The sequence below is a fragment of the Tyto alba genome, unplaced genomic scaffold, assembly GCF_018691265.1.
Source record: "Tyto alba isolate M040663 unplaced genomic scaffold, T.alba_DEE_v4.0 Super-Scaffold_26, whole genome shotgun sequence".
Taxonomy (NCBI): Eukaryota; Metazoa; Chordata; class Aves; order Strigiformes; family Tytonidae; genus Tyto; species Tyto alba.
The window spans coordinates 2,225,960-2,244,579 of record NW_024881300.1 but is presented as its reverse complement, the minus strand read 5'-3'; the positions used below and the strand labels follow the sequence as shown (position 1 = coordinate 2,244,579).

Genomic DNA, 18,620 nt, shown 5'->3' with positions numbered 1-18,620 from the left:
ACCCAAGCTCCCAGCCCTCACGGGGGGGACAGGGTTTTGCATTACTTGACTCCTATGTCGCCCGTGTTCTGCATGGTGAGGCGCCGGGACGTGTAGCTCCGCTGCACCACCGCCCCAAAGCTGAGGTGTTCCGGGTCCAGGCTGACACAGACGCCCTGGCAGGAGCCCCGCACCATGAAGAGGGAGCGCACCAGGCCGTCGCACTCCAACATCACTTCTTCAGTGAACGGCTGGATGCGGCACTTGGGGGAGAAAGTCACTTCCACTTTACACGTATCTCCTTTGGGCTTCAGGCTGAGTTCGCTGGTGGGCTTCAAGCAGAGGACCTGCCCAAAGAAATGAGTGGAGACTACTTCATCTGGTGACTGAGCTGTGGATCCTCTGTAGAGTCTTCCAGTTCCTGTTCTGTTCTCAACAACATTGCCCCAATCCTACTCATTCCCAGGCATGCATCCCTAGGTACCGAAGGTGTTTTCCTGTGACATGTCCATCTGGCTGTGGAGAGCTCGACTATGTCTTCCAAAATAGTTTCAGGTGAGCTCCAAGAGAGCTGTAACTCTTGGTCTTTAAAGATTACCTTTCTGTATCTAATATACATGGCCATCTGTGTCTAAACCAGGTGAGAGGATTTAAACCTTCTTCTCACTTCTGGCTCTTTGGGGAGTTCTAATACCTGGCTCAGATGAGCCCAGCAGGGTGGACAGGACAGCATACAGGCAGCCAGGACAGAATACAGCTGTAATTAGCTACTAGCTCCCACCCAGAGCAGCTCATAGCTACCTGCACGCATCCCTGCAGGCACACCAAAGTGCTCTCCAGTGAAGGAGGGTGCCTTACCCCAGGTTCTTGCAGCTCTGGCATGGTGGACAGGAGACTGAGCTTAAAAGTGAGAGGGGCAGCACTGTTGTTTGCTATGGTGACGATCTTCTTCACCGTCTGTCCAATGGAGAGGGCTCCCAGCTTCACCACCTTTCCTTGTGGTTCCACAACATCAATCTAAGACAGGAGGGATTAACATAAAGAGAAAGGAAAGGAGAAAACTAAAACGTGGTAGGCTTGGGGAAGAGGTGAGGACAGTGAGAGAGAAAGCCGTGCTTGCTGTCTGACAACTTGGGGTTTTAGGATTTGGATTTCATCTCACCTTCATTTCCGTGCCCCTTCCTTGGACCTCAACAATCTGCTGGTAAAGACCGTTGATTTCAAAAGGGATGAGCTCACGGTAAGACACAACCTCTCTGGGATAGAAAGTGATGGGCACCTTCACTGCCTCTCCTGGGCGTACGATGTACCCTGGGTAGTCCACCTCCAGGTGCGCGGTGCTGGTGAACAAGCAGCTCAAACTGGCAGAGAGCAGAGCAAAGAGGAGCAGAGGTGTCACGGGACCGTGTGTGCTCAGAGGACGACATCAGGGCTCCTGAGGGCTCCTTCTGCCTCCTCTCCCTGCCCCCTCAGGATGCCACCCACAGTGGTCTTGAGGACACGGAGCAGCCACGTGATAAGCAAGGGCCAAATGAGTGTGTGGAGAAGGCCTACCTCACATCCTTATCTGCCTTGTTGGTGATGACAAGGGTCTGACAGGATGGTGTCATCCCAGCGTGGTAGGTGAAGCAGGTTCCAAAGTTGAGTCTGGTAGTGGAGAAGTGGACAGCGGGCACTACCACCGTGGCCAGGAACACGCAGGTAAATCTGGGACCCTTGCTGATCTGGTGAGGAGAAAGACAGCGTGAGCCAGCTGAAGAGATGGGAACTACAACTGCAAACACCAGAGATGGCTGAGGAAGAGGATGTGGGGGGCAGCTGGCTGCAGTGACAATAAGGAAAAGCAAGTGCCAGAAGACCTCAGAATGAAAACAGAAGGCGGAAGGCTTGGTCTGAGAGGGAATGGGTTTTTTGGAGAGTCATGGCCCTGCTTTGTGCAGCCACATGACGAGCTGTGTGGTCGCGTGCTGGCAGGACCTTTCTGAGCTGTGGGACCCAACGCAGCGGTGGCCTGGCAAGGAGAAACAGCTCCATCTCCACGCACATCTAGGACCCCCCCAAATTAGGGGCAGGGAGGGCCTGGGGGATACGTCCTGCCACAAAAGTGCTTCCCAAAGTGGTCCTGGGTAAGCACTTATTAAACTACTCCGTTCAGAAGCTGTCAGGCTCTTTATTTTGGCAGCTGGAGCCTCTTTGCCTTGGTCAGGCTCTTTAGTGATGGAGCTCAGCCCTAGCTCGGGGCTCCTGCTGCCAAGCTGCTCCGCAGGGAAGGCGAAAGGCCCGTACTAAACCCTGGTGCCTCACCTGCAGTGTCAGCTCTACGTCCTTTAAAGAACACATCTTCTGGGGGTGAAAAGCCAGCTGTGTCTCTGCTTTCCCCTCCGCCTGCACGACGCCTGTCCGAGGGGTGATAGTGAGGACCTGCTTACGGGCTGGGGGGCCACTCAGTTCCCACGAGAAGGTGAAGCTGAACTTGCTGTTATTGTAGATGCTGAAGATGCGCTTGATGTTCTCGTTTAGCTGTACCTGCAGGGAAAAGGCAGTGAGGACTAGGGGTCAGAGCACATGCAAAGTATCAGCTGGCCCAGCAAGTGCTCCTGCATCTTTCGCATTCAGCCAGTGACCTGCGTGAAAGATCAACCTCCCTCCTTCTAGAGACCCAGAAATGAAGAAAAACACTCCCTCTTGTTCAAAGGTCTCTGCGAAGCTCCCGGCCAAGGCCCAGTCTTGCAGGGCTTTGTGGGGCAAATGGTTCAGGGAACCAGTGCTGCTCACCTCCTTGAAATCAATGACGTTGATCTCCTGTGCACTGAGCTCAGTGACACAGCTGCCTCTGTCCTCACACCTGACAGACATGTTCATGCCATAGCCAGTGGCCTTGACATTCAAGGAGAGGGGCTGGGTCTTCCTCTTGACATCACACTTGAGGTTGAAGACCGCCTCTCCTTCTAGTCTTGGTGTGAAGAAGACTGTAATGGGAAACCTGGGGGAAAAAAAGACCCTTTTTGCTCCATCCACTCTTTCTTTCTTGGCTCCACATTACCTGCTCTATGGGAGAGCAGCTGTGCAGTGGCTGTGGTGAGACTCCAAGCCTGGGAGAAACCAGGAGCAACACTCTGCCCTTCCTGGGCCTTCCACTATGGAGCAAGCCCTGGTGAGCACTGTGTAGGGTATGATGATCCCGTGCAATGAAATGGCAGAAGATACAACAACAAGGCAGCAAACTCTGAGCTAAACTGACCTTACTGCCCTGCCAATGTGCTACAGGGCAGCAGTGGGTTGAGACTCCACTTCTGTCCCAAACACAGCACTCGTGGAGACCCACAATCTCTCCGAGCTATACGACCAGGTTAAGTAACATCCTCTTGGCAAAGAGGAATCATCCAGCTCCTGTGACAGCCGTACAACGTGGGTGCCACCAAACGGCCTCTTCATAATTTTTGTCGGTAATTTCTGGGTATGTGATCAAAACCAATGAAACAACAGAGATTTAAGGAATTGCCTCTTCTCAGGTGAGCGACAGTAACTGATACAGGACGCTCTCTTATCTTGCACCCCATGGCAAGCCAAAATTCAGCATCTTTTAAGCCACAGCAAAGCTACCTGGAGCTAATGTGTTCTTACACCCTGGTGGGCTATGAGTGGACACAGGGACATCCATGGTGGATCAGCAGATGAGTTGGTGACCTGTTACACTGCTTGAGCTCGTGATCATGTCTGAGTTTCTCCAGGAAGGGGACCTAGAAGACCAGGGTAACCCTGGCACAGCCACTTTATGGAGAAACCTGCAGTTTCATTGGGAAGGAATGAAACAAGGCAGAGAGATGCTACTGTTGAGAGTCACCTGGTGACTGTGGAGGGGGGAAAGCCTCAAAAGCAAAATGAGAGCGCAATGTTTGGCACGCAGGAGGAGGAGTGTGAGTCCTGAGCCCTGTTACCTTGAAAGAGGAGCGATGGAGCCTTCCAAGGGCTCTATTTTCACGGAGGCATTGCATCCCTCTGAGAAGAGAGAGCTTTCTCTGAAAGCAAAGCTGAAGGCTTCCTTCTCACTGTTGATTATATGGATAGTCTGGTGTACCTCGTGCCCTGGGGAGAGGACAAAGCAGCCTCTGAAAAACCTTTTGTTCCTCTGGCCACCAGAGCACCGCTGCCCACTGTGCTCCTGCCTGCCAGCTGATCCCAGCACTGCCTGCAGCGCAGCACGCTCGGGATGCCAACATGGAAACAGACTTGTGACCCTCCACCCCCCCTTTCCCTGCATCACCCCCAAATCCCCTCTTGGAAACAGCCCCAACCACATGCAACGTCCCTGACACATGCCTTCCTCCCTTCCCATTCCTCGTACACCTGGGTGCCTGGAGCTGGCTGACCCGCTCACAGGTGCCCGTTTCCATTTCCAGCTTCCTCGTTGGAGCCTGCTGGAACAACTGGAGCGGTCCACATCTGAGAGTGTAAGGTGGAACCACAGTGCTCACCGACTAACAGCGACTGGAAGTTCAGGTGGGATCTGTCCAGAGTCACTAGCGGGTCGGCTGCGTTGCCCACCAAGAGGAATGGGACTGAAAGGCTCTGCTCAGGGATTGTAAAGACCCAGAATGATTCGGTGATGTCCAGGTGCCGGGGGATGAATTCAAACTTCATCTGCAGGAGAAAAGAGGCAAATGAAGGAAGGTTGCTGCCCTTGGCAGGGGAAGAGGAAGGGGGTGCAGCCCATACCACCAAGAAACCCCAGGAACCTCCACCTTAGGTTGCTGTGAGCTCAGAGATAGGCTGATGTGCCACTTACAGCCCAAAAGCATGGCCGATGTGGGGTACAGGGTGAGCAGAGGTTCACCTGCCAGTTCCTTTACACTGCTGGCAGAGGTTTCCGCACAGTCTTAGCAAGCTCACAGTGAGATGGGACACCCCGTCAGTGTGAACACAGCCGCTGTTAAACTGGCGTACGTGTATACTGGATCTACCTCCTTCATTTTCTGCACCCACCTCTGCTTTCTTCCCTGGCTGGATGTGACCTCTCTCTGTGAGGCAGAAGAAAGCCACCTGTTCTGGTGGGGCTTCGGGATCTTGGCAAGTCCACTGGAAGGAATACGCAGAACTGGTTGGGTTCATAACCATGAAGGTCCTGGGAACACAAAGCAAAAAAGATTACTAAGGTGGCACTGGGACACTGATGACTGTCCTGCAGCAAACTGCCAGGCCTAGACAATAGCTGGAAGGAGTTATTTGGTATAGGGGAGCAAGACTGGGAGCACAAACGTTTCACCTGCTTTCTAAGGGCCCTATTTGTTTCCCAGGTAGCTACAGATTAACAGCTATCAACAAAGAAATGAGCAAGGACATAGCCAAACTCTTGCATGCTAAAATGGGAAGATCAAGTGAAAATGGTAAAATCAAGTTCAGTAAGACTCCTTTGGAAGATGGTGCTCTCTGTTGCAGTTGCAGCCTTCACCAGCCACGTCGGACTGATGTCTCCAAGGAGCAAGAATGTCCCACGGATGCTTTTCAAAGGTACCAAAGTTGTACTGGCCATATTGCACAAGCTGGGGATACATGGTCCTCCCAGAATGACCCATACCGTAGTGAAGAAAGGGACAAAGAGAGAAAAAAATTGGCCAGTTGGTCTTCAATGATCAGCTTGTTCCAGCCCCAAACCAGACTGGTGGCCAAGTGTCAGCAGATCCCACACAAGGTACAATGTGCCCTGGGGCTTGCAAGAGCAGCTGGAGAGGCCTCTGGTTAAGAAGGGTGACCAGGAGCCCATCAACAGGAGAAGCCAAGCCCACACACTTACTTGCTGTTCCTGCCACGCACTCCAGTTGCCGCAAACTCAATCACTCTTGTGTCAAGACCTAACGTTGCCCCCTTTGGTCCCTGCAGCTCTGGGGTGCGCCTTTTTGTGGTGATGTAGTCAGAGTCCTCCAGTTCAAAGTGGCAATGTGGCATCAGGCTTCTCGCCTTCACAGCCACCTCTGGGCTCTTCTGATCTGGCCTCAGGTTAGGAATACTAGGACAAAAGGGACTGGTATTAGCCAGACTAACATATCCAGCCAGCCCACTGCTTGTTTATCTCCTTGTACAGCACACAGTGTCGCATCCTCTCCCCGTGCAAGCGCTGATCAGCAAATCAAACAGAATTGCACTCCCCACCACGGAGGCAGCGGAGGTGAGATGGCAGAAGTGTGAACAGCTGGGTGTGTAGAGACCCACTGCAGCACACAGATTTCTATGTGGATAAGGCAGCCATGCTTGTCTGGTAAGAAAGCATAGCTAGGGACTAGCTGGCCCCTTGACAGCCTTTCTGGATCTCTCACTCCAGATTTTGCAACCCTCCAGGAGCTTAACCTTTCATACAATGTCTTTTCCCAGTGTCTCCACACCTGCTTCTGCTAAGGCTGGATGATAATTTTTCATTGCTCCTGTACGTTGGCTGTTTCTGCTGCCCCTCTGGGGTTGGCTGTCTCCAGGTCTGCACTCCCAGCCACCCCAACCAGAGGCAATACTACGACTACCCAGCAGCAGCCGGAGCTGAAAAATGCCTGGATGTTTCCTACCTGCAGAGCATACGGCTCTCAAAGTCCCCCACGTACACCGGGGAGAACTTCATCTGGAAGAGCTGCTCCTGTCCTGCAGGGATGGTGCCGCTGCGGGGCTCGACAGAGAACAGCGGGGTGGGACTGATGGCGTTCAGAGATGAGCTCAGGGAGGAAGAGACCTGCTCCAGAGCCTGGCCCAGCTGGCTCGAACAACAGCTAGGCTGGAGTGTCACAGAAGTGGAGGAGAGGAAACCCCCTGCAGAAGGGAAGAGGTTATAGCTGGACATCTTTCAAGGAGAAAACCCTTCGTTCCCAGCAACTCTGCCTCCTGCTGCAGGTGGACAGAAGGGAGCTGGGATGCACTTGGCAGCACCTCTGGCCAAGTGCTTGCAGGAGGAGGACTCCCGGTAAAGAACAGAGAGAGTGCTTGGTTTGCTTTTTTGCCTCTGTGTTACTGCTTGCTAAATTGTAATTCCAGAAAGTGCTGGGGACAGGTGGGAAAGTGAGAACAGACAGGAGGGAGAACAGGGTGAGGGGCAGCACGTACCACGAAAAGGCCCAGCAGAGACCCAGAGAACTGCTTGAACCGAAAGACCCCACTGAACCTCACTCTGTATAGACACTCAGATGGCAGACAGGAGGGCTATGTCTATGTTAGCAAATTAAACAGGCCCAGGACTGAAGCCTACTGCTTCACTCTAGTCTGTTAAACTCTCCCCATCTCCAGGACTGGGGAGCTAGATGCAAACTCTTCCTGCAGAATGGCTTCTGGCCAGCATGTCCAGGAAACTAACAGTAGAGATGTCTGTGTTACAGCACCTGGGAAAATTTCTGGGCACCGTTTCATGTCCCAGTACAGCCAGCCGCCGCGCTCAACATTAAGGACAGTGTTAAGTCGTGCTCCCCTGCTGCCTGCAGAACTGAGTTTTGCTTGATGTGTGTGGTGGAGAGAAGGCTTTGGGGAACTGCACTGCTCTGTCCTTCACACCCTTTCCTTCCTTCCTCTTTGTCAGGCTTTCATAACCGATGACCAGATAGCTAAAGGCAGCCCAGCTTCAGCACAAGTGTGCCCTGTGCTGGGGAAGAGCCAACGCCAGGACCCACAGGGGAGGGAGATAAGCACGTGCAGAGCATCAAGGACTTTGCCTGAGGTCTCCCACCCTGACCATCAAGCAAGCTGCCTGTGCTAGGAAACGCACGGGTTTGACAGCTCTCCCCTCTCCAGTTTCTGATGAGAGCTCCTGGACACCTAGCCCTGTTTCCTCACAGAGCCATGAGCTCAGACACAACCTCGTTAGCGCGGGTTAATGAGTCACGGCCCCGCCGCTGAGCTCCGATGGGTGCTGGGAGCAGGGGCTCGCCTGCAGCGGGCCGAGATCAGAGGGTTAGTTTTAGACAGTGACTTTGTCTTTGCCTCGGACTGGGAAATTGCACACAGACATTGACTGCACGTCAGCTAACTCGTCCTTCCACCATCCATTTTTCCCAGTGTCAGAGACTTCCCAAAGCGGTGCCCTGATGTCCCCCTTCCCAGTCCTGACCCACCACATGGTTCTCCCCTGAGCCAGGCTCAGCTTCAGAGCAGAGCACAAATGTCAAAGGGTCTGAAAGGCAGAGAGGGGGCAAAGAGAAAGTCTCCAGCAGCAGCTGGGAAGATGCTGATGAAAGTGGACAACTGAACAGTGATGAGAAAGCAATTTATGTTTCGGGGTGGGGTGGGGGGGAAGTGGCACGGTCTTCTCCCCGAGCCCTCAGCTGCCAACTGCAACACCTCGGACACCCCGAGCCACCATGCAGAGCCAGTCCCTTACCATCCAGACTGGGTGGGAGCAGCTCCCCAGTATGGCTCCCTGCCCTTTCATCCTCTACAGCTTCCATCCAGGTGTATTCCAGGGCCACGTTCCCTGTATTAGACAGCTGGAAACTGAAAAGCAAGAAGGAGGGGGGGAAAAAAAAAAAAAAGAAAAAGATAAATCCCAATAAATACAAGGTGATTAGAGAAGTAGCACAGTACAGTGGGTCCTGGCACCCCTTTATTTTTGCTGAGTAGTGTCTCCTTTCCCAGACAACTCTGTCACATCTAGATTGCTGCCCTGGGATGCCCCAAGAGAAAGTATTTCAAAGTTTGGAAGTCAAAGAGGAAAGGGCACACATGGTGCCCAGGAGACTTAATCTAAGGGGCTTATTCTTGTCTTCTGTCTCTGTTTTACAATATTTTGACTACAAATCCGTCCTTGAGCAGATAAGGACAGGCAGCATGCAATGAAAGCAAAACCATGGCTATTCTCAGCAGAATTGAACCTTTCCTGGCACATCTTGGTGGGATGGCAGCCACCATCTCCTGCTCGGTGTTGTGTACAGATATACGGGCCCCGACACCCAGACAGGACTTGGAAAAGATGAAACAATAAATGATTTGTTTAAAGAGATGAACAGCAGATGAGACTGAACATAAAGCCCTAAAAAGGACTCAAGGCCACATGTGGGAGATCTCCAGGCTCTGGGATGTGCCAGATTACGTGTGGAAGCTGAAACCTCATCCTCAGCAGGCAGCAGCACCCCGCCTCCAAGGCTGAGCCACCCGTTAGAAATTAGAAGAGGTTTGTGAAGCGGTCGAGCGATAAGGATGCCAGTGTAACCTCTGTTGGCAGAGGACCATGAGTAGAAGGAAAAGCAGAGGCCACTGGAGACCACAGCATGGCTCTGGGGAAGCAGATACTGGGTCAGCCCTGGGCAAAGGCAGCCCCAACTCGCGGGTCCCTGCCTGGCCTCCAGCACTCACGCGAACGTCCGCGTCTGGAAGAGCAAGGTCTCCTTGAACTCAACCATGTCCGTCTCCAGCTTGAACTCAGCATAGTCAACGACAGCACTGAGGTGAAGCTCCACCTCACGGATGCTCTTCTCCAGGACAGTGTGAGCTGGCTCCGGGTCTGTCTCGATCACCTCCAAACAGGAGAGGGAAGAATCACTGAGCAGAGCCCAGAAAGCCAGGCTGAGAGGAAGTCTTTTGGCCTCCAAAACCAGCCACATAGAGGGGCTAGAAAGGACAATTCCCATTTATTTCCCTGGAAAAATGACAAAATTTGACCCTTCTGCTACAGTATTTGTTTCTACCCACTGATCAAAGCAATCACCACCATGACTGTGAATACACACACGGGGACCATGATCGGGTATCAGTCCCTGTGTTTCAACCCTGTAGAGTGTCTGACCCTTTTGCTGGCCCCCTGTAAATCCAGCAGGCTTCTAAATTAGGATTAAGTTCCCCTGCTGGAACCCCAACACTGAACAAATCTAGAAAGCACCTTTTCCTTCTTGTCTTAGGAGAAAGTGTTTTCCAGATGTCATGGTGGGGGCTGGGGACAGGCGTTTTGGGATGGGAATGAACTCACTAGGAAAGCCTCCAACTGTTGATGCTCTGATGGGAAAGAAGTTTGGTTTACAGGTCTTAAAATGATTCAGAAGCTAGGGAACATCACCCAAGATAAGCGTGTCTGGCGATAACAATAGTAAAAGCAAGAGTTTCTGGAGATGATACTCGTCCAGACTCCTGCATGACTGCCATACAGTACCTGGGTTGCTCCATAAGGAGACATCCCACACAATATAGAGACCACAACCAAAATCTCTGGTGTCAGTGTAGACAGAGCTCAGAGCTCACTCACCATGTGCTGCGGGGCTAGCCAGCACACACAGAAGAGCACTAATGTTGCTCTCCGCTTCAAAACAAGAGACAGACTGCGGTGGATTTAACTCCTTGTTGGTGAAAGGCACCGAATCAGATGAAGAGATTTTTAACACCCTAAAATGCATTAGCACAAAATGTGACCTCCCATTCAACACAGGCTGCAACGCTTTCAGCTTTCGGCAGAGAGCTGATAGTTTGCATGTGGCTAAACGTCTCGTCAAAGAGACTTCTTGTGTGAGCTCGTCAGGTGGCTGTGCATCCACCCCTCCCCTAAAATGCGCTGCTGGTGAATCTCACGGGTGGATTAAATGTCAGGAGCTGCTTAGCCAGCAGAGATGGCAGCCTGCTGCCCTCGGCTGTTCTTTTTGTGGTCGCTCGGTTAGCTTTTGGGGTCGTGCTTCTTACCTTCTTCTTGACAGGCCACGTGGCTTCCGGGCCCCTCGTGGCATCCACCCACTTGACGGTGCGCAGGCGGTCGTCCCAGTCGGCAACCTGCTCTGGCGGCAGCTGGAAGGCGATCCTCGCCACCTTGCACTTCACAAGGTGCTTTTTGAAGGTCACCGCGACGTCCGACTTCAAGGTCACCGTGATGTCCTTAGAGCAGCCAGCATGGAGGTGTCCCACCTAGGGAGAACCAGAGAGCCAAGACCACACTGGAATCACGGGCAAGCCCAGGGCTGTCAGCAAAGGGATTGATGCGCCGAGCAGCCGTGCCAGGAATATACGCCTTACTGTGTATTTATCTGAGGTTTGGTAAAGTACAAACAAAAGATGTCACCTCCCATAACGTGGAGCCTTTTCTGCGGGGCTGGCAGCCCGGCTCCGGCAAAGCCAGGGATTGCATTTCCTACGCGGCGCTGAGCCGGGCTCTCACCGGCACGTGGTGATGCCCCGCGAGCCCCCCGGCAACCCGCTGGGCAGTGCTGGAGCAGCGGGGAAAGGCAGAGCCGTCCACGCTCACCTGGGGGGAGAAGTGAAAGGGGGTGGCTGCCCGCCACTCAAACCGCATCGCCTCCACCCTGCTGCGATTGGCGATCGTGAAGGTCACCGGGTAGGGCGTCCCGACGTGACAGTCCCCAAACTGGATGTGATCCACTCTGGCGGCTGTTGAGAATGAGAGCAAGGGATCTCAGCGTGGGGCGAGGAGCATCTGCCCCTCTCACATGCACAGACGCATGTCTGACTCTTCCTCGCTCCGAGCCTTCCTCCCTTTGGGAGATGCTGCCTCTCCCCGTCCCGCCACTTCCCGGGAAGCACCCCGACACGTCCCTGAACAGGCGGCGGTGGCTGTGCAGACAAGCAGCACGCACAGCTCCAGGCACATGGCTGGCACGCTCACAGGCCACCAGCTCCTCTGGAGCACAGTGCAGGTATGTAGAGTATACAGAGGACACAAATGATCCTATATGGTCTGCATCTCCACGGTATACCACGGGCTAGCAGACCTCCTTTTAGAGATATGCAGCTCAACGCTGGCGTCTCTGGCTCCTCCTTGCTAGGCTGCAAGCTACTCCCTTGAGAAAAGATCATCCCTTGAGTCCTCACGTGTGGCTGCTCTGCGGGCTACAAAAGGCAGCAGGATCTGCCTGCTAGGGCTGGACCACACCTGCACCAGCACAAGGTGAGCAGAAATGTGGATTTTCCTCTTCCTTGCTCCATCCTGGCAGCCTCTCCTCTCTTACCCTCAATTATGTCTTCCTCCAGATCGCCCTCGGTGTTGTCCTCCCCGCTGTTTGCCACTAGGCCATGGATGTTATCTATTGTGAAGTCGTCCTCGTAGCCTTCACCCACCAGCTGAATGTCGGTCGCTTCGTAGGGGTTGTCCACCACTGACAGGTGGATCTTCCCTTCCACACGCTGGGCCAGGGTGGGTTTGAAAAGCACGTCAAACTCTGCTACTTCCCCATGATGCAGGACCAGGGAGGCCGTGTGAGGCTTCCTCTCTACATGGCAATGGAAATCAGAGACCAGTGACACAGCTGTACAGAGGAAATATTTCCATGGGGAAATAAGAGGAATAGGAGGTTGAAACCCAGCTGTCTCTAAGCACAGGTTCTCCTACCAATGGGTCCAAACCCTCCCCCAGTGGTCACAAGGCAATGACACCACCATGCATATCACTATTTAAGTGTCTTAACCTCAGGGGAACGTCCAGCTCTCACTCAAACTGCATCCAGCTAGCTCCTGCCATACCTAAAGCTGAGTCAAAGGGTGGGTTTGGCTTTTGTTGGCTGGCTGTGGGCTCAAGGGCTGCCTCTGTTCAGGCTGGTAACTTCCCACACGCAGCAAAGACCTCAGATGGTCCACTGAAGTGGTGATATAGTCCCCCGCAACTCAACCCACCATGTCCAGAAGAACAAAAGAACTTCCTACAACTTGTGAGGAGGAAACCTTGCAAAGAGTCCACACAAAAAACTAGGGGTACAGAGAACCCCAGAACAGAAACTACGCCTAACATCTGGCTGCTGCTTGGCCAAGCCAAGAGCAGGGTGGATGGTCACACTTCATGGCTCGTGAATTTACCTTCTCCGGGAGAGTCCTCCTTCACGTCTGCAGCTTGGTAGATGCAGTCTGTGGTGGGCCTGGCTTTCAAGAAGAAAACTCCCCCTTCATCTAACAGGTCTATCATCAGCTAAGAAAAGGGAACACAGAGCAAAACCCCACTGGTGTGGGTATAGGATGGCACGTGGATTGCCACCGCACTGCTGCTGGCCCGCACGGGGAACCCAGCATGCTCCCCCGCTTCAAACACAGCTCTTAACACAAAGTCTAAGTAAAATCAGACAGACAAAAAAGTGTTCCGAGGCATTGGGATATAATTAAAATATAACCAAACAGGACAGAAAGTACTAAAAGGAATGAGCAGAATGTAATTAAACTAGAACCGAGTTTGATCATGATGTAGTAAAACAGGATCAAATACAATCTAGTGCAACTAGGACATCACACGTGCCCACGTGAGAACAAAAAGATGAGAAGACAGACAGGGGGAAAAATACCCCACCAACTTTCTGGTGTTGTGTTTAACTGAAAAGGATAGACTGGTCAGAAAAATCCCATTTCTAAGAGGAACTCCCTTCCTGAAAAGTAGAAGTCAGTCATTTGCTTAAAAAGAATTTCTGAGACCTGTTGCCAGGTCTACCATCTTTTCTGGGACCTTTCCTCCGTGCGACAAGCACTTGTTCCCAGACCAGAGCGTTCCCTGAGCAGGTCCTCACCTGGACAGGTAGGACGCCGCCGTTATGAAGGACCAGAGGGAGTTTTTCTGAACTGCCCAGCAACAGCCTCTTGAAAAGCAGCAGAGGGTTCCCACTCTGATTGTGAAGGACCGGGCGCAGGACTGTCACCAGCGGCAGATTGCCGTCTCCACTGATATCAAAGGTCAGGCTTTGTGCTTTAGTCGTGGCAGGGCTGCAGGAGAGGCAGAGGAGGAATCCTTATGGCTGCTACTAACCATTCCCCACTTGGCAGGCAATGAAGCGAGTGCTCCCTGCTGCGTTCTCCCCGGCTGGTGTTTCTGTACCCCACGACACAGCTCCCCCTCACCCCTCTCCTCCCAGGCCGATCAGGGCCATTCACAAGGGGAATCTGCTCTGAAGAGCCAGAGCCTTCCAGAATAACAGTTAAATATCATTTGGCTTAATCATATCGTGCAGTGCAGCGGGTAAATAATGAGGCAACAGATGAGACGTGGCAAATTCACTTGGCGGTGGCCACGAGAGACGTACGCAAAAAGCACAAGCACAGCATGAAAACAGTATAAAAATCAAGAAGGGAAAAATAAACAAACACCACCAGTAAAGATTATGTCCAAGGACACTAAAAAAGGATTTGCTTATTAAGGCAGAAAGCTGACTTATCTTGTTCCAGTTCAACGACTAAAGCGTCGAGGAAGAGCAAGTCAGAGCCCTGGTACACAGGTCCCAGGACAGAGGAACTGGGCTCCTCTTTTATAAGGGGTCCAGTCGCTCCTTTAACATAAAATATCTTAATATACCCCAGGTAATCATATAGGATCATCTAATTTTAACATAAATGAAGAGGAAATGATACCTGCTGACTTGCTGGCATAGGAACTGCTTCATCTAAACTTCTGTCTTTGGAGAGACCCAGCTCAGCTGTTGCCCATCTCCCTTTTTTTTTTTTCTGATTCAGTAACTTCCAGTTGGCTACATTGTCCTCCTCATAATTACTCATATAGTCTAAACTAGGACTCTTACTTTTCTGCTCTGCTCTGTCTAGTAGTTACTACTTCCTATATTACCTAACACTAACTACCCTACCTAGGGCTACTAACAGGGTCAGGGCTAACGAGAGGTCTGCACGTTCCCAGAGGAGAGGCAGCTCTCAGAAAGGTCACCCCCAAGATTTCTCAGGGTGAGTTACCTTGCCGGGACATCAAGGGAAGCCTCAAAAGTGCACCGGTAGTTCTGCATCGTTTGCGGAGTGAAGGTGACCGTGGCGAAGGCGTGGGAGTGGCTGGGCACACACAGCCGAACGGGATCCACCTCGAAAACGTCGCACGCTTGGCTGTTAGGCTTGGGGGGAACCCAAGGAGCGGTGTTAGGAGGGAACATCCTTCAATGTGATGCAGTCTTATTCATCTATGCATGATGGGGAACAGCCCCAGACAGCGCGTCTTCCTTCCTGCTTCCCTGGGCAAGCTCCTTCCAGCCCAAGGGGTGACACCCAAGCGGTGCTGACTGTGCACAGGGAGCTGCCAGAAAGCCCAGGGGTGCAAAAGCTTGCTTTGAGCACTGGGCAGCCACCCCAGCATACGTGGGAGGTGGGGACTGCACGGAAAAACCTTGCAAATAACCTAGAATTGGCCTTTAAAGTGAAGGAAAAGACCACGGAGCCTGAGGAAAGTCTGCTTTGAACACTGGCACATCAGTCCCCCTCTGAGTGTGCTTCCAAGAGTTATTCAGGAAGGTTCAGGTCCCCCACCAAAGACCCGGAGAGGTGAGGCAAAACCTCGCTCGGGACATGCTGAATTCAGCCCAGCTGTCACCCCGTCATTGCTGCTCCCCCCTGTAGTGTGACCTGCACTGAGCTGGGCTGGACCAGCCAAGAAGAAGCCATGAACCTGGAGAACAAGACAGGCTATTACAGCCCTTACCGAGCAACAGCCACCCCGGCCTCCTGTTCTCACCTTGCCACGGATGGGTTTGATGGAGAGGCCCACGTTACAGGGGACTTTGTTCACATTGCGGATCTTGAAGCGAGCTGTGGCCTTGTGCCCAACCAGGACGTTAATGAAGACGAACTTGTTCTCGTCTGTGATGAACACACCCTTGTCTTCCAGCATCTGTAGGGCCTGGCACTGGTTGATGTTGCTGCAGATTCGATGCTCCTCGAAGATGGACTCTATGTCGTCAACCACAAATGCTGTAGGCAGACCAGAGGGAGGGCTGAGGATGGAGAAGCTTTCCTGAATGGATTTATCTGGACCCTGGTGGCCTCTCAGAAGGCTCAACAAGCCCTTTCTGCCCAGGTCCCTGCAAACCCCACCCTTGGGAGGGGGTGTTGGCTGTGAGGATGGAACTCAAGTCACCCTCCCTCTTACAGAGTACTGCTTTCCTTTTATCCTTTCATGCATCCCTCCCGGCCTCTCCCCACTGGCAGACGTGAAAAAGACTGGAACTGTTGAGGATTTTAAGATGGGACTTCACGGGCAGGGTGCCTCTCTATCCAAGCAGTAAGTTCAGGTGCTGAGCAGCAGCAGGTCTGGCCATGGGAACCTGTGGACGGGGCGTACCTGGGAGGCAGGACTCGGCAAACAGGGTGTAGGGGATGCCAAGGGGATTGTCCTTGGGGTCTCTGTCGCTGATGTCGATGGATAGGTGCTCCTTGCATGTCCCCGGTCCCTCTGCATAGCAATCCACCGTGATCATCTGCTGGCCCCCGGGAGGGATGGAGCCAAAGCCAGGGTACACCGTGAACATGCCCACAGTGAGGCGAGCCTGCGGAAAGAGCCCCAGGAGAGGCCGTTGCCTAACGGCTGCGCCTTCAGCATCCCCCCCCAGCAAGGGATATGCCACTCCTCGGCCTCCAGCTGGGCTCAAGCCCCGCCGTCCCAGGGCAGGGAGGGGTGACTCCATGGCTCAAAGGCAACCCCGGGATGAGATGAATAAACCGAGAGGAGCTGCAGGCCTGTCCTGCACAGAGAGAGGTGTCCGGGTGTAAAGGCTGAAGGTGGGAACTGGGATCCTTCAACTTCCAGGGGTAAAACAAGAGAACAGAAATAACTGAGAAATGATAGGAGGGCAGAAATAACTGAGAAATGATGGTAGAGCAGAGAGGGGACTGGGAAGAAGGAAAAGCAAGATCATCCCATACCTATAGACTGGGAGTTCAGATAGGGACTTTCCGCATCTGTGGTACTCACAGGGCTATTTTGGCTAGCAGCTATCACACCCAGGACCTGCTCCCCTCTCCTGACCCCACAACTCCAGGGCTGAGCCAGGGCACGGGGACTGTCAGTGGGACTGAGCAGCTCCTGCCTCTGCTTGTGGCTGGGAGATGAGGGACCCACGTCCCAGCCCCGTGGTGATGAGCCCCCAGCCTGGGCACAGCAGGGTCCTCCCACACCCCCTGCAGCAGCACGTGCTGGGGAGCAGGAGCCACCCACCTGCATGAAGGCGTTGGCATCCTTTTGCAGCGAGGGCTTGCTTTGCTTGACCGAGGGAGTCGTTCTGCTTAAGTTTTCACTCTCGTGGAGGCGGGTGGATTTCCTCCGAAGTGCACTGAGACAAGAAAGCAGAGAACATCCATCACGCTGAGCTCCCCCTGCCTTCCTCTGAGGCCAAAGCTGGCCTTCCTCCCCATGGAGGGATGTCCTCCTGCTCCCGGAGGGCTGCCTGAACCGCCTGTTGCTGTAGCTTATGGATAGATCAGCTGGATCACCAACATACACGTGGGGATACTGAGGCATTTTTCTGCTCCCTGTTCACAAGCCGGTGTCCCGGCTGCCTGTCACACACCAGCCATGCTGCGGTGCCTCCTCACGCAGGAAGGGTGGCGCAGGTCTTCTCTCACCTTTTCCTTGGCGATACAGCTGCATCCTGGGCTGCTCTGTAGATGAGGAATTTAAAGTCGAGGATGCCTTTGTTCTCCAGCATGAAAGTGGAGGTTTTCCTGCTGCCGTTCACCATGGCACCGAAGTTGATGTGCGAGGCAGGGTAAATGCTGTACTTGCTGAACACAGCCTTCGCTGACACCCTCACTGGGATGATGGCGATGGTCTCGCCTCCTTCACAGACGCTGGGCTCAATCACCTGCAACCAGAGGAGGGGTTGGTAAATACAGCAGAGCCCAGCTTCTACCTGTGTCCCCTGACCCCATCCCAGGTCCCCAGCAGCTCACCCTCCCTCTTCCAACGCCTCCTCCAGAGCCAGATTTTCAGCTCCACTTAGGAAGCATCACAAATAATTTCCGAAAGACTTTGTTGTATATACAGAAGAGAGGATTCCCCAGGTAAATCCTTCCTTCCAGAAGACACATGGCCCGCTTACACTCCCAAGTCACGTTGTGGCTAACACCAGGTGGCTCACCTGGCAGTGCAGGATGGGTTTGTTCTCAATATCTATTTCTATCTTGGGGTGGAAGAGCAGCTGGATCGGCACAAGGCGCTCGGAGTTAGTCAGCACACCCTTCTGTGGATGGACAGTGAAGTGGGATGCCAAGTCGGGTATGTCGTTATCTGCGCTTTCCAGCTTGAAACTGGGGAGAAGGGGAAGGAACAGAGGCCTCTGCAGTTAAAAGTACAGGTGCCACCAGCACAGCCAGGACTTTGCATAGGACCATACAAAAAATAAAAGGGAAAGAGCCCAGCTCTGCTCAGAGAATCCAAGATTTGACACAGAATTTCTTCATTCCTTCCTTTTAAAGAGTCTCATAAAGAGAAATGAGCTGACCCTCAAAGGAAGGCAATGAATGTCAGCAGTAAGTGGCTTAAGTTTCAGGGTCTCTCCTTCTTCTTCCTGCTGAACGGTGAAGAACTGCTGGTGTGTGGCTGGATTCTCTACTGAAATATTTGAGATTAGAGAGCCCAAGTTTTGTATTTACCTGGATCATGAGGCGGCCAGCATGGGAACAGATTCTAGCCATAGACAGAAAGAGAATGCAGGCCCAGGCAGATGGCGGCACCGTGCATTCACCAACCAGGCAGCTGGACCCACCTGTACACAATTTCATAATTCCCTTTGTTCTTCAGAGTCAGCACTTGCTTCGCATCATCCAGGACCTTGAGGATTCCAAAATCCACGCTGCCATCTGTACCTGGAGAAAACCCGCACAGCGAGGTAAGAAATGATGAATATTTCTGAGCTGCTGCAGACTACACCAAGTGACAAGGCACATATTTGGAGTTCTCAGGCAGAAAAAAACCCTTCTCAGCAAGTTTCTGTTCTTGGAAGTTT

General features: G+C 52.9%; 1 protein-coding gene across 1 annotated transcript in view; it reads right to left on the bottom strand.

Annotated features, from left to right (window-relative positions):
* The window catches only part of HYDIN (HYDIN axonemal central pair apparatus protein), a 156,331-nt gene that overhangs the window by 6,180 nt on the left and 131,531 nt on the right, over window positions 1-18,620 (bottom strand). The window contains 25 exon segments of the mRNA XM_042797769.1: window positions 46-326; window positions 838-996; window positions 1,142-1,340; window positions 1,534-1,703; window positions 2,284-2,505; window positions 2,755-2,962; window positions 3,918-4,065; window positions 4,455-4,620; window positions 4,963-5,101; window positions 5,771-5,983; window positions 6,531-6,768; window positions 8,324-8,436; window positions 9,295-9,455; window positions 10,606-10,824; window positions 11,162-11,304; window positions 11,883-12,143; window positions 12,724-12,832; window positions 13,419-13,611; window positions 14,587-14,738; window positions 15,353-15,588; window positions 15,959-16,163; window positions 16,832-16,946; window positions 17,239-17,477; window positions 17,754-17,922; window positions 18,381-18,480. Of these exon segments, the coding sequence (XP_042653703.1) occupies window positions 46-326; window positions 838-996; window positions 1,142-1,340; window positions 1,534-1,703; window positions 2,284-2,505; window positions 2,755-2,962; window positions 3,918-4,065; window positions 4,455-4,620; window positions 4,963-5,101; window positions 5,771-5,983; window positions 6,531-6,768; window positions 8,324-8,436; window positions 9,295-9,455; window positions 10,606-10,824; window positions 11,162-11,304; window positions 11,883-12,143; window positions 12,724-12,832; window positions 13,419-13,611; window positions 14,587-14,738; window positions 15,353-15,588; window positions 15,959-16,163; window positions 16,832-16,946; window positions 17,239-17,477; window positions 17,754-17,922; window positions 18,381-18,480 (4,558 nt within the window).